General features: G+C 46.9%; 1 protein-coding gene and 1 long non-coding RNA gene across 3 annotated transcripts in view; one reads left to right on the forward strand and one right to left on the reverse strand.

Moving 5' to 3' along the window:
• TMEM233 (transmembrane protein 233) overlaps positions 1–11635 on the reverse strand; it is a 25006-nt gene extending 13371 nt beyond the window's left edge. The window contains exon 1 of the mRNA XM_030583426.1: positions 11283–11635. Coding sequence (XP_030439286.1) covers positions 11283–11465 — 183 coding nt within the window. The 5' untranslated portion in view covers positions 11466–11635. The remainder of the gene's footprint in view (positions 1–11282) is intronic.
• Positions 11290–15465, forward strand: part of LOC115661171 — a 27981-nt gene continuing 23805 nt past the window's right edge. For both annotated transcript variants that reach the window (XR_004003024.1, XR_004003025.1), the window contains exon 1: positions 11290–11357. This is a non-coding gene — a long non-coding RNA (uncharacterized LOC115661171). The remainder of the gene's footprint in view (positions 11358–15465) is intronic.

Here is a 15465-nt window from a genome sequence, read left to right on the forward strand (position 1 = left end):
CAATACCAGTCCTCTTGGGGAAAAGTGAACTGAAATGGACTGGAGCTGTTGTTGTTAGAATCCAGTCCTGTTTCCTAACCGACAAGGCAATCACACACAACAGGGGAAAGAAATGAAGCACAGGTAGAAAATGCAGCTTCTCTCTCTGGTGTTGATTCTCACTTGCAGCCTCACTGCTGGAAAAACACAGGCCCAGCACATTGTCTCATTAGCCACTCTGAACTTGTGCAAACTTGGGCCAGTATTGGGCTGCTCAGGGCACTGCTTTCAAAGTTTCCTCCTTGGTCACAGGCTTGCAGCAGTGTTGCAAAATACACAAACTTGGCTGGCTAAGCCAGACTCTTATTAGACTGAAGGAAAAAGGAGAGAGACAGGAGAGAAATAAGGTGGGGGAAGGAAAAGGACACATGGGGTGAGTGGAGGGGTATATGACAAAGTCTTACATCCCAGGCGGTAGTCAGGATTTAGTTGGGGCTGTTGGAGGTGGCAGTGCCATCTGGGTGCCTCTCTCTTGGCTCTGTCTGGTCAGGCCAACTTTCAGGCTCAGGATGACAAAGGTCCTCCAGGGTCCCCGGTAGATGGTGGGGGTGGCAGCCATGATGATGGAGCTTGCTCCTTCCCCTTCCCTCTTCTTTTAGTCAGTCAGCGTTTCCATCCACCCGTGCATATTTTTCCCTTGAAGTCTCTTCTTTTATTTTTACAAACCCCCAAAGGGAGTGATTGGTGAAATAGCCCATCCCCTCATTACTGTGTCCACCAAAGCCCTAATTTCCGACACACCAATTTTGGTTCACGGATTTCCAGTCCCACATGTCTTGTTTATTAGCCACGATTTTAGCAGTGCTTGAGTTGTATCACTAAGTCTTTTTGTTTGTCTTTTTGTCTCCTATTTGCACCTTTTCTCATCAACATTGACTGTTACAGATTATTGTGACACTTACCTCGTTTGTGAATAAGAACTGAAATGCAGAGAGCATAAATAGGAAGAGAAATGGATTGTTATTTATAGCCAGCAGCACAAACAAGAGGTGAACCTCTCTGAAATGCCTTCAATGAACCTTGCCAATTTCTGACTTTTTTCCAGTGTTGATTTTTCAAAGCCAAATTTTGAAGTATTAATTATGATGTTCATGGGTAGGAATTCAAGAGGATGCTTACTGTGCAGGGTCTTTGCATGTTTAGGTTTTTGTAAAGCACGGCATATTATTAATAATTAACATAATACAAATCCATAGCACTTTGAAAAATATGGCATAATAATAGTCTGTTTATACACACACACGTATATATATATATTATTAATTATATATAATACACATATACGGTGCTATGATTTGGTAGCCACTTATTTAACTATAGCAGCTGCTCTGCAGATAAGGCGGAAAGTCCGATTATGCCCATTTTCCCACTGAAAGCTCAGTGTCCCGTCCCTCCCCGCTGCCCCCTATACACTGTAAAATTCCAAGTAAAAATGCTTTTACTCTTGTGTGTGTTTTGTGGCCAGCAGTCAGTAATTTTTAACCTAATTTGAGATTATTCCGACAAGTGGTTTTAAAGCAGTAGGACTGAGGGAAAAAATAGGCATCCTTCATAGTTTGAAAATTTTTCTAATTCTTTTTACCATGTCCTAGTTCAAAATGGTTCACCTGGGAGACTTCAGATGGAGGTTTACTTGAATTCACTGGCAAATTAGGACCTCCGGAATCTAGTCATTTTCCTAAAGATTGTCACATCCGGGAGGATTGCTGTGGAGCTGAGGAATTTACAAAACTCACCTGGTTCAACTACAGTGCCTTAAAGCACCCACCAACGCACATTCCCACCACAGTAAAGTTTCATAAACACATCTCTGATACTAAATCTGACAATTAAGCCCCATACTGACATCTGTTGTTTTATGTAAAATAAATGTAATGTCATGATCTGGGCCTAAGAAGCACTATTCTGTGCCTAACGACACTTGGGTCACACTTATGATCCATGGCATCTGAGGACCTGTTCCAGAGCCATATGCAGGCAATGGAAAGAGTCTTCAATGGCCTTTGGATAAGGCCCTCAGTGAAGAGTGGGGAATGATGGTCTGACAGGGAATTTATAAAGCATCTCTTTTGCTATAGCCTGCACATAACTGTAAAGGCGGCTGGGGCTGGGGTAACACAGGACACATCAGTCTTTGTGGTCAGTGATGAGATGAGTCTATGACTCTTAGAGAATCAGGTGTCTCGGTATGTGTTTTCTTTTTTTTTTAAGATGGCGCTGGTGGCAACAGTTAAGGTTGGGTAACTTATTGGCCATTTACCAGTTTCAAAAGTCTGCATTTCTTTTATTTTTCCATCTCTCCCATTCTTTTTCTTTTTAAATAATTTTTACCTTCAATGTACTCATATGCACTCTCAGTCTTAATTCAGATTGAACTTGGCTGTCAATGTGACAGTGTCAGAAAACATTTCTGTGACTAAACCATAACACCTTTACTAGGTAGATTGTCTATTGTTCCATACAAAGGCTCTCAGGCCACTGAAATGCTATTAGAATTGGGGGGATACCAAATGTTACTGCATTGCCTTTGTTCCCCAAGGACCTGATGTTTAATCTTGGATCGATTTACCAGCAGTCAGCAGTCAGCATTAGAAACAGAGCAACATAATTAGGGGCTATCATCTGCCAGACACCGTATATGCTCTGTCTATTAGTGAACAGGCCAAGCTTTATGGGCCAAATTCTTCGGTGATGTAACGTCTCTGAACTCAGAGGAATTCAATGAGGGACGAAGGGGAAGAGGAGGAACTTGACCTTATGGACCAGATTATGGTTGGCCTTGTGTAGGTGTGCCAGGATTAGTGAGAGTGTAAAGAAACCTGCTGGGTGGGCACAGGATTTTCCAAGTGGGAAATTCTGCAAGATCATTTTCTATTTTTCATTCCATGGTCTGCAAAATGAAATTACAATGTTTTTCTCATGTTGGGTCAATCAAAACATTTTGTCCCGACTGGACATTTAAAAAAATATATAAAATACAATAAATTTTGAAACAAAAAGTCAGTTCTAAACAAACAAAACAAAAAGTCAAAGCATTCCTCTCCAGAAACGTCAAACCGGATCCTGGCAACATTAGTTGAATGTTGTGCAGGGTTTTTTAAAAACGAAACTTCATCTAAATCACCATGCTCCCAGGAAACGTTTCACTTCGATGAACTGACATTTTCCAGCAGAAAAAATGTGCAATCGTAACATTTCCAAACAGCTCTTCTAAGGAGCTTCCCTTCTTGTATCTAGGTGCAAGGGGCAGACACCATTCAGGCTCTTATGCACCCTTAGCGCCAGATCCCATCACCCTGACTCACGTCAAATAGTACATTCATTACTGACTGAGTAGTCCCTCTGATTTCTATGGGTGGCAGAACTGAGCCCATAAAGACCAAATGGGGAGCTGACCCTAAGCCCTTTGCACTACCCAGCAGTGGGAAAAATTGCACCTAGTCCTCTCAAGGGGTGTCGTAGTGATTCTGCTCCTCCCCACAACCTGGGCGCTAGTCATTTCTCTCTCCCTCTAGCACAAAATATCTGGGAGTTCCCACTACATGTATGGCGTCTTCAGTGCCTTCCAGTGCAGACTGCAGCTTAAAGCTACAATTTCGCCCTGTGAGTTCACATCTTCCCTGTGTACGGCGCTCTGGATGGCAGCCTCAAAAGCCCACGTAGAAAAAGTTCACAGTTTACTCAGCAAGAGTGGACTGATTTTTCCAACCGCTTCAGAAGTTCTCATCTGTTCTAAAAATAGTTGGGACTCCCACGCTTCATTCCACAGGAACAAGAGTCAAATCGGATGTATGGAAGTCACTTTGGAAATAGCTGCTGAGAGATGAGCTCTGGCACTCCGGTGACTTGCCTTCAACTAATAGAAACCAGCCTAACTGATCATTCTGGCAGAAAAGCAGCGATATGTCCTGAGACTCGGCTATTGTGCCCAAATGGGGAAATGGCCAGTCTATCTGTCTTTGAACTAGCAGAGGGATATCCTGTTTGGTGTTTCACTGAGAGGTCTCTCTATTATTATGTCATGTTGGTCAAAATCTTGCTTGTCTACTCAAGCAGTTATTCCAATGACTTTACCAGGACTATCTGCATGAGCAGAGAAAGCAGAGTTTGGCTTGCTATGCTCTTAGAAGGATGGCAGGGGAGACAAAGGGATGGTAAAGTTAAACAAGGAACTAACTTTGTCACTCTTTTATGTTATCAAAAGAAATCTCAGGTTTTCTCAAATTACACTCTTGAGGCTAAATTAAAAGTGGCTTATATGGAAGGGAAGATCCTAGGGTTGGAACAAAGGGCTGGGAGTCTGGGTTGCTGGGCATTATTTTGGTCCCTGCCAATGACTTTGAGATTGCCTTTGGGTAAGTCACTTAATGTCTTGTATCCACCTGCAACATGAGTCTAATAATGTTTACTTACTTACCTCACAAGGGTGAGGCTTAATGTCTTAGTGTTTTTTAAGTGTTTTGAGATCCTCATATGGAAGATGCTAAAGAAGTACAAATCCCTATTAAAACATAATGGTTATTGTTGTTATTAAAGTTGCCAGGTTGGATTTTCTTACCTGCTTCCAAGAAACGCCCTGATTCCTAAGGGGAAAATAAAAACTTCATCCTACTCTTAGAGTGGTTTGTTACTTCTAGCATAATTATTCCCTGTTGAACACATGATGCAGGCTGAAGTGAAGCTTTTGGCAAGGCAGGGAGCTACAAGTCACAGGTCTATAGAACTATTCTAATGTATTTCGGAAGCATGAAGGAGAGCTTCAAGGTGACCTGCGTGGGCACCGGATGGATAAATAATTCACACTGCATACAGTATTTAAATAAGTCATGCTATTTGAATAATATTATTTTAATAAAAATCTATGGGTGAGGAGGAGGCAATTAGCACGAAGGGGCAAGCACCAGATTTACAAGACCAGCAGGAGAGAGGCTCCTTTGTCCGAGGCTTATATTAAACAGCATTAAGTAGATATTATTCAAAGATAAAACGGATATATGGGAGGGACAAATCTAAAGCCCAAAGAAATCAATGTGAGTCTTTCCACTGACTTCAAAGGGCTTTGGATCAGGCCCTTGGTTCTCCACCCCAGGACACCTTCAGCTGTTATAGATCTAAACTGACCCAACCCCAATCTTATTTCTAGGGCTAACCACTATGTCTAGGGTAATATGTCTATCTCTGTTTAACCTCTTAGTCTTTATCTAGTTTCAATAGCAAATCACAGCCACTTTCAGTCTAATTCCTTATGAAATCTCTCAAATTCCTCCTCTCTTGTTCATTTTGAAGTCATAAACCAATTAGAGGCCTGGTCCTGCAAACCCTTGTTTATTTCAGCAACCCCACTGCCATCAGCAGCTCTATTCATGTGAGTCAGGACTACTCACTCATTTATACATTCACAAGTTCCTCTGTTCCCTAATTAGCCATCCTGCACTCATGGGCGTAGAAGTTAGCAGGATTGGGCCCTAAGGTTTTAATTCATTTTAAGTTGCTTACTCTGTTAAGCATTTCCACAGTACAGTGCTTGCTCATAATTCCTTAGTCTGAAATCTGACTGTTCATTGCAAAGCAAAACGAACTGGAGAACCCTTGGCATTTTATAGATGGCAAATACCTTAGAAGTCAGCCTCCCTGCTACACTTATGAATCTTAACAGCCTCAGCTGACTTGCCTGAAGACAGTCTGTACTCCCTGGCAGAGCCCTTCCCCAGCTCTGCAGGGAAGTGAGGCTCCCTGTGCTCTCCTGCTCAGACTGACTCTGGCTGAGAGGAGGTGAGCAAGACATACTTGCCCAATGCTACCAAATCATCAACAAATGGGCAGAGAGGGAGCAGAAAGGGCCAGGGAGTGAGAGGCTTCATCGCCCTTCCATCCTGTCCCATATTAGCAAGCTGGGCACACAGGGATGAGTAAGTCACTCTACACCCCAGGGTGCTGGTACAGCTCCCTTCACCCTTTCACGTCGTGTTTACAGGGATGGTGGGTATAGTTAAAGCAGCAGCTGATGTGCTTCAGTACAGCTGCCAAGCATTGTTTGATAGTTAGTTAAATTCAAGTAACAACCTCGCCCATGCCTGCCTCTACAAGGCTTTAGGCACCCTAGTGCATAATAGCTATTGGCTACTTTTTAAACAAAATGTCTTTTGGATGTTCCCAAATAACCTTCTAAAGGGGGTAATGTCACAAGTGAGGAAATGATAGCACATGTGCCTCATGCCGCTGACCAGAACAAACGCCTCTAACAGCGCTTTAAAAACACGGAGTGGGGAAAGACCCGCTTCAGAGAGCAAGTTCCGTCGTTTTGCTTCCACACTCCCACCACCTCTTCTATGGACCTCGTGCAATGCCTCTGCTCAAGAAAAGTAACATACAAGTAGACAAGAGCCAGCCAGCTGCAGCAATGCTGGACTTGGAGTCCAATAAGTTGCCATTGTAAGTCTCATGCCTTGAGTTCTGGAGTCTGTGGGTCAGCTGCCCACCCTGTCTGAAGGATTCATCCTGTCCAATCAATAATAGCCACCTCGCACAGAGAGCCATGGCAACTTGAAGTCTTTAATTCATGACTTGAGGACTCCAATAAATCAGCCAGCAGTTAGGGGTCTATTATAGGAATGGGTGGGTGAGGTTCCGAAGCCTGCAATGTGCAGGAGGTCAGATTAGAGCAGTGGTTCCCAAACTTGTTCTGCTGCTTGTGCAGGGAAAGCCCCCAGCGGGCCAGGTTGTTTACCTGCCGCTTCGCAGGTTCAGCCGATTGCAGCTCCCAGTGGCCACGGTTCGCTGCTCCAGGCCAATGGGAGCTGCTGGCCGAACCTACGGACGCGGCAGGTAAACAACCTGGCCCGGCCAAGCAGGGGCTTTCCCTGGACAAGCGGCGGAACAAGTTTGGGATTAGAGGATCAGGAAGTGCCCTTCCCACAACTGTTTCTATACATCCCATGTAGAAATTTATTTGAGCCTGCCTACAAAAGCCTGCTTGATCTTACAACTGGGATGTGGGCAAGGGCATCTCCATACAGAGTGAAGGGTGCTGTGAAGACCACCTTAGGTGTCCATGAGCCACATTCAGCTCTTAGCTGTTACACATTAACTTTAGCGAACGCACAATTTGAGTTTATAGCAAACTGATGTTCATGAACCAGCACAGTGAATTATTATTTTATATTTATATAGTACCCAGAACATCCCCAGACCTAAAGGATGTCACATACCATCAAAGCTAGTTCTTCTTAAATCAAGAAAGAGATTATGTGGTACAGACTGTCAAAAGCAAAGAAAATATCTACCTGGTGAAATACAACTGCAGCCACTGCCTTTCATCTCTGAAAGACTTGGTAGCCAAGACCACCTTGGAAAATCTACTTTAACTAATTATCAAGTTTAAGAATCAAAATGTGATTTCTGATTAGTTTTAGCTTTGTCATAAACAGATAAGAAAAGTTAAAGCACAGAAGTACTTTATATCTCTTTGACTATAAAGGGTTAACAAGTTCAGTAAGCCTGGCTGTCACCTGACCAGAGGACCAATCAGGAGACAGGATACTTTCAAATCTTGAGGGAGGGAAGTTTTTGTGCTGTGCTGTTAGTTTTGGTTGTTGTTCACTCTGGGGGCTCAGAGGGATCAGATGTGCAACCAGGTTTCTCTCCAATCTCTCCAATACAGGCTCTTATAAGTTCAGACTAGTGAGTAGTAGGTAGATAAAGCGAGTTAGGCTTATGATTGTTTTCTTTATTTGCAAATGTGCATTTGGCTGAAAGGAGTTCAAATTGGTATTTTGCTGGAAAGATTTTAATTTGTACTTGTATACTTATGCTGGGAGGGTGTTCCCAGTGTCTATAGCTGAAAGACCCTGTACCTATTCCATTTTAAATTTACAAAGATAATTTTTACTGTTTTTTCTTTCTTTAATTAAAAGCTTTTCTTGTTTAAGAAACTAATTTTTTTTTATTCTGGTGAGACCCCAGGGGACTGGGTCTGGATTCACCAGGGAATTGGTGGGGAGAAAGGAGGGAAGAGGGAGAGAGAGGCTGATTTCCCTCTGTGTCAGGATTACTTTCTCTCAGGAAGAGTCTGGGAGGGGGAAAGAGGAGGAAGGTGAACTGTCCTCTCTGTTTTGTGATTCAAGGAGTTTGAGTCACACAGTGATCTTCCAGGGTAACCCAGGGAGGGGAAGCCTGGGAGAGGCAACGGTGGGGGAAAGGGTTTACTTTCCTTGTGTTGAGATCCAGAGGGTCTGGGTCTTGGGGGTCCCCGGGCAAGGTTTTGGGGGGACCAGAGAGTACCAGGCACTGGAATTCCTGGTTGGTGGCAGCGCTACAGGTTCTAAGCTGGGATTGAGCTTAGAGGAATTCATGCTGGTACCCCATCTTTTGGACGCTAAGGTTCAGAGTGGGGATTATACCATGACAAGCTTAGTGTGTTTGGATACACATTGTATACATGTAATCATCTGAGTACATATATACAAAAAGGTTCACATTTTTACTGAGTTTTGCACCCTCATTGGTGAAAAAAGATGCAATATACAAATATGTTTGTCCTCTCGGTTCCATTAAATAAATGAAGATCACTGATCATAGGGATCATATATCTCTTTAGAGATATTAACCAGTCAAGTAATTTTAACCCACGTAGCTTCAAGCTAATGGGGTTTCTTGCATTACTAAGGGACTACTCCTTGTGTGAGTATGGGTTTGCAAGATCAGCCCTTTGTGTCTCAGTGCCTTAATTTTCATGGGTTATTGCCAAAGAATTCAAACTATTACTGTTTTACATATTATTGTAGCAAATAAAATTACTGTCAGGCAATCAGAAAAGCCCATATTTACTGCTAAAAGCCACACACCTATAAAAGTTGGCTGAAGAAAATACACAGCTGTTCCTTTGCCAATTAGAATGCTGCTTTGCAGTGGTCATTGTCACACACAAAGGTGTGTTAGAATAAATGTCTGCAATGTTGAATTATTTGGTTTAACAGACAAAATTAATTGGAATAAAACTTTGTGACCAAGATAACAGAACATGGAAGACTTTATTTGAATCATGTTTGCCTCCATGTTTTAGGTCTGATAAATGTTGCAGCTTTCATTTATCTGGCAGGAGAACATGAGGTTGTGACACTGATTTATGACACTGACGCTATTATCTCCTTAATGGTTTTGGCTCAGTAAGGTACTTAAACATATGTCTAACATTAAAACCAGCAAACAGTGCCATTGACTCCAATGGGACTAGTGCTCCAAGGTAAACATGCTCAAGTACCTTAGCGAATCAGGACCTGCACTCTTAGTAGGATTGCCAACAAAACTGAAGGAAGAAAATGCTTCAGAATTCAGAACTGCAAATCTCCATCTCCTTTATATCAACTGTGAGCAGCGCCATGAACCAGCTTCCTCGTGGCCTTGCTAATATTAGTATCTGGAAACAAACCAGCTGAGTAAAAACTAACCCCAGGCAGGACTGCAAAGATGCTGATAGGACAAGGGGAGCACTTGGAAGAACCTGACTCTCTAGCACAACCCCCACCATCAAGGGCATCTGCCCTCAAATTGTCAAGTCAGGCTGCAGCCCTGGAGTCCTTTTGGCCTCTTTATTGCTACTGGGTGCTCAAAGAGACATGGTGGCAAAGAAAAAAATCACGCACTTCCCCCTGTGACTGGCCCGAAGATGCACTCCGTCCCTTTAGACACAGTTCAGGCTGTGGAGATTCATGCATTTTGACCCCCAAACTTGTACATTGTGACTCCTATCTAGGAATGAAACCACATACCCTCAAATGTGCCAAGTACCACAAAACACAGGACCTTTCTGCTTATTAACACAGATGCCCACGAACACATAGCTTTGCGCGCTGTCTCCTTGGCTCCCCACTGAATCTAGAGTGCAGTTCAAGGTCTCTGTCCTGACATTCAAAGTCCTCCGTGGGACTGGCCCTAGCCACCAGAGAGATTGTTTCTTCCTCTCCCACCCAGGCCCTCCACAGCAGGTACCGTTCCCCCAAAACAACAGAACCGTCAACCAACAAGGGGAAGCTCCTCGGTGCAGGAGACAAAGACTGGCTTCACTCACTCAAGAGAAAGCAAGTAAGCTAGAGAGGAGTATGGGGGAGGCGGGGAAAGAAACCTCTGCTGTATTTTATTACGCATGCTCCTTATAGCGATGCCAGTCAAGATCACAGGCTGGGTATTTAAGAATACTTTAATGGAAAGGATAGATCGGCTCTGACCCTTTGGTTCTACAGATCCAGAGCATACGGACCGTACTCTATTCTGCAAGAAGGTCGTTTATCCACTAGGTCAAAGAGAGGCGTGCAGGTGTGTGCTCTCCTGCTTTACCCCTCTTCAGTTACTCAGCAGTTGTAAAGAGGTAAAGTGTGAGGGGAGGTTTAAGATCAAAGGCTGACTTTGTCCAGAACATTATTGTGTTCTTCCAGTGTTGGGGAGGAAAGGGGCAGAATACATTAAAAAGAAACAAACACCCACCAACCCAAATGCATTGCCAAGTGTACAGGTGAATTGACAGGAGGAGGCGTGCTGCTGTGTTTCCCTCTGTATGAGACAGGGGTTTGAGTAACAAAATTTAGAGCCAAATCTGAGCTCCCCATAGAGCTAGCTGCAGAGTTTGCATAGGTTTGCTGGGCGGAGTCCAGCCCCCTTCCTGTGCAAACTGGAGAGAGGTGAACACTACCTGATGGGGGTTGTTGCATGGACACTGAAATAGTCACCACTCCAGGCACAGCAGTGGGAAAGGCCAGAGCCAGGGGAAAGGGAAGTCTCTCTAACAGCCCAGCAGTGCTCCACCTGATGCCCAGATGGGCCCAGCTAGGACAAGGCTTTGTAAAGCAAAGGGACAAGGGAGGGCTCCGCAGGGAGGACCTAAGCAAACCCAGTCCGGCTGCTGCTAAGCTCATTCAGGAGCCCGTGGCAGGCAGTGGCTGCGGAACAGCCCAGGGCTGGCTCTCTCCGAGCTGGGTTACACCGGGGAGGGGGGAGCATGCCTCTGCCAGGGGATCAGCCCCCCAGACTCAAGGGACAATGACATTTGCCAGTAGAGTGACCAGACAGCAAATGTGAAAAGTCGGGACAGGGGGTGGGGGGTAATAGGAACCTATATAAGAAAAAGACCCAACAATCAGGACTGTCCCTATAAAACTGGGACACCTGGTCACCCTATTTGCAAGCTGCCTCCAGGAGGCGGCCAGCCCGGGCAGGGCAGGGCAGGGCAGGGTCTGTCCCCGGCCACTCACCATGATGGAGAAGACGAAGGCCACGATGTTGATGGGGTACGCGGGGCAGAAGCAGGAGAAGATGCTGAGGACCAGGTAGTTCTTGGGCATGGGCTCGGCCTGCGGGGGCTCATGCCGGACGCTGCTCTCGGGGCTGCCGTGCCAAGCCCGCTTGAGGTCCGAGTTGGCGGCGGGCTCAGACATGGGCAGCAGCCGGCGCTGGAGGCAGGGGCGGGAAGAGCTGGGCAGCAGGCTCCGCTCTCTGGGCTGGGCGCTCCGCGGGAGGGTCTGAAATCCCAGCGCAAGGCTCAGGGGAGCCGTGACCTCACCCCGCGTCTCTCCTCCCCCGCCCCCGGCTGCAGGGAAGGGAGCCAGCACAGCCCGCCCGAGAGACACGCGGCGCGGCGCGGCGCCTCCGGAGCCGGAGCCTCGTACTCCGCGCCGCGGAGCGGGGCACGGGACCCGCGGGCAAGCGGCCGTGGTGGGAGCCGCCGCCCTCCGGCCTCGCTCGCCATGGGCCAAAGCGGAGTAAACACAGGGGCCGGGCAGGGGCGAACTTGTGGGGCAGGGCGGAAAATGGGGGAGGCGCGCGGGGCCCCCTGCACGGGGCTGTGGCGACAAAGCCACCATCGTAGCCCGGGGCTGAGCCAGCCCAGGGCTTCCGTGCCAGACAAGCTGAAAGCAGCTGAACGCGAGTCTCGGAGCCCCCCATGAAACACTGCCTGAGGCGGCGCATTCCCTCCCCTCCTCTCCCCTGCCGGTGTCAGCCGCTTCAAGGAAGCCAAAAATATCAAACGTAGCGAGGGGGGAGCAGCCGGGCACAGCCTGGAAACTCCTCCGCGCCCTGCAGCCCCTTTGCACCTGGTTTGTCTCCCACGTGGCGAGAAGCTGGAAAAAAAACAGGCACTTTGTTAGCAACTGAGGCAGTGCCCGCTGGATCAGAGAGCCAGGGACTGCCTGGCCACAGGGCCCCTGTCCCTAGCCCTGGCCAGCACCAGCTGCTGCAGGGAAAGGTGTAGGAGCCCCCCCTGGGGGTGGGAGAATCTGCCCCACACACCAAGGTTTAGGCTGAGCTCTAACCTGAGAGTTTGGCTTCTTAAACCCCGAAGGTGTAATTTCGCTACCACCACTTTATCCCCATCAATTGTAACAATGTCGGATATTCTTGTTATCTCTGTAAACGTCCAGTCCCTTTGTGAATCTTCGCCTCTGTGCCTTCGGGTGGCCCCAAGTGCCACAGAGGAATGCCTTATGTGGGAAAAGTATTTCCTTTTATCCCCTGTGAAGGGAATTGAATGGTTCAGAGGAGCCAAAATAGTAACAGAAACCCCTTGAATGGACCAGGCCCCCAATATTTGGATTGGTCTCAGCAAATGGACTATTCCTGCTGATTGCTGTAGCCACCTCTGCACATGGGATCCATAATATTTCACTTTTGGGGCAGAATATTTTATTACTTTCAGAAAGATCATTTATTTTTAATGAATAAAGGTCTGTTTCAAACATGCTCATAAAGCCATAATGGTTTTCAGGCTGATGAGAAGAGACATGATGAATTTCATCCACGCTTCACTCCAAAGCCAGGCCCCAGCGCTGCAATGTGGTGTTGATAGAGCCTCTGCCACTACAACACAGTATTCGCCCCCTACTATCCAAACCCTTGCGTTCTCCAAATCCCTCCCTCATCCCCCATGTGTCTCATGCTGGGCCACAAGGAAGGGATTCGGAGAGTAGAGCAGATACCTCCAGCCAGGAGGGTGATGAGGAGGAGAATGGGAGGGAGCCCTCTGCAGCCACATTGTCACAGCAGTGAGTGAGCGGAGCAGAGACCCCCAGTCTGTCGCTGAGGAGGCCATCCTGCTGCTGAATGGTTTCTGCCCTCTCAATTATCTGAACTCCCGCTTATCCAAAGAGAATCCACATCCCGTCTGTTATCTGGGTAATCAGGAGTATACAGTATCAGAGCGCCCCAGTCTTGTACTATGCTTCACCTCACAACAGCTGAGGGAGGCAGGGAAGCATTATTTCCATTTTTCCAGATGCGGAATGGAGGTACAGAGACTCTCACAGGACACCTGGGGCAGAGTAGAGACGTGAATTCAGGACTCCCAAGTTCCAGGCTATTGCCATAGTCACTGGACAATCCTCCTTCTCTCAGGCCCCTGGGCCCACATGGAGCCCCCACAAAGTCAATGGGCCTCCCCAGGCAGGCGCAGAAATGAGGCCCGAGTGTTACTGCTTAATTTGCTCATTAAAATGACAGGAAATAGTGCTAGAGGTGTGATTAGAGCTTTATAAACCACATGTATTTGGTCAGTCCTTGCTAGCCTTCAGCCCAAGCCCCTAGTGCGCTGTACCCTGCCAACCAACAAAATAGACAAAAAAAGAAGAGGAATGCACTCCTTTTTACTTCTCTCTGAGGTACGAAGACGACATGACAGGTATTTTATCTACCTATTTTTGGCTTAAAAAATCCAGTCTTATGTACCTGATTCTTCCTTGGAGCTTCTCACTGGCAATCCCTCGAGGTCAAGGAGGATCTTTTACAGGTTTTATTTTTCATTGGTCCTTTGGTCAGGGGCGGCTCTAGGGATTTTGCCGCCCCAAGCACGGCTGGCAGGTTGCCTCCTGCGGTTTGCCTGCAGAGGGTCCTCTGGTCCCACGGCTTCGGTGGACCTCCCGCAGGTGGGAGGTCCGCCGAAGCCACAGGACCAGTGGTCCCTCCGCAGGCATGCCTGCAGGAGATCCACCGAAGCTGTGGGACCAGCAGACCCTCCGCAGGCAAGCCGCTGGAGGCAGCCTGCATGCCGCCCTTGCAGCGCCGGCAGAGCGCCCCCCCTGGCTTGCTGCCCCAAGCATGTGCTTGGCGTGCTGGGGCCTGGAGTCGCCCCTGCCTTTGGTGACTGAGGAGTCCGATCCTTGAGCCACAGATGGTTTTGGAAGACAGGGCTGGGCCACGACTGCTGCATGACCATTGTCTTTTTTTTTCTTTTCTGGCTTTTTTCTGCGACCAGGGCAAGGTGATTTTCCTCAAAAGTCTTTGCCAGTTATCCCTATCCTGGGCTGCTGTCTCCCAGTGTGGTGTCAATGCCATATCTCCTGATGTTTATCCTGAGGGTGTCTTTAAAAGTGTTTCTTTTGGCCTCCTATTTCCTTTCTCCTTTGGTGAGTTGGGGGCACAGCAGTTGTTTTAGTAAACATACATCAGACATGCACACACAGTGCCTGCTGCACCTCAGCTGGTGCTGGATAATCAGGGCCTCAACTACATAGGAGGCTCTATAGACAACTGGAGAGCTTTCAGATTGAGAACATACAAGAAATGTACCAAATGAAACCTGATTCTGTCTGTCTGTCTTTGGATTTTCTGCAGTACACAACACTGGGTTATCTTAGGCCCTGATCCTGCAAGTTATTCCATCTGAGGGAACCCCCTGAGTCCATGCAGAAGAATTTGTAGGATCAAGAGTTCCAAGAGGTCTCACATGTCAGAAATTGCAACCCTTGGACCAGAGAATGAGGAAAGGGAGGGTAGCCATCATCCATCAGAGTTAGCTACCCTTGGTCCAGGAAGATAAGGAAATTTGATTTCCTTCTGAAGCTTCTCAAAACATTTATGGTAATAATGGTTTGCACCTTTTCTTTAGTAGATCTCAAAGCCGTTTAAAGTTTGTTACTATCTCCATTTAAAATTACTAGGAAACGGAGGCACAGAGAGACAAAAAGCCAAAGTTTTCAACTGGGGCTTTGATTTTGGATGCCTTGGTTTTTGCGCACACAACCTCAGACACCTCGGGCCAGATTTTTAAAAGTATTTAAGAGCCTAAAGGTACAGATAAGCACCCAATGGGATTTTCAGAAGTGCCTAGGCACTCACTAGGTGTCTGTCTGGATCTTAAGCCACCTAAATACCTTTAAAAATCTGTCCTTTGGGCCAGATTTGAGCATCTGCAGCTCCCATTTACTTCAGTTGGAGTTTTGGTTCAACACCTCTGAAAATCAGGTTGTAACAGGGGCAGCTCACGGGCAGACCACCCCCACTTGCTAGGATGCAATGTTGCAGGCATTCTTCCAGTGTACCGCCCCCTACTATTCTAGATCTACAGCAGACCACAGCTTATGTGGCCCTATCTTTCAGCCAGGTCAGCTTTCAAGTTCAGTCCCTTTTGAGGTATCAGAAAAGTCGCAACAGATGAACCCCCTG

This window comes from Gopherus evgoodei, chromosome 13 (assembly GCF_007399415.2).
Source record: "Gopherus evgoodei ecotype Sinaloan lineage chromosome 13, rGopEvg1_v1.p, whole genome shotgun sequence".
Classification (NCBI taxonomy): Eukaryota; Metazoa; Chordata; order Testudines; family Testudinidae; genus Gopherus; species Gopherus evgoodei.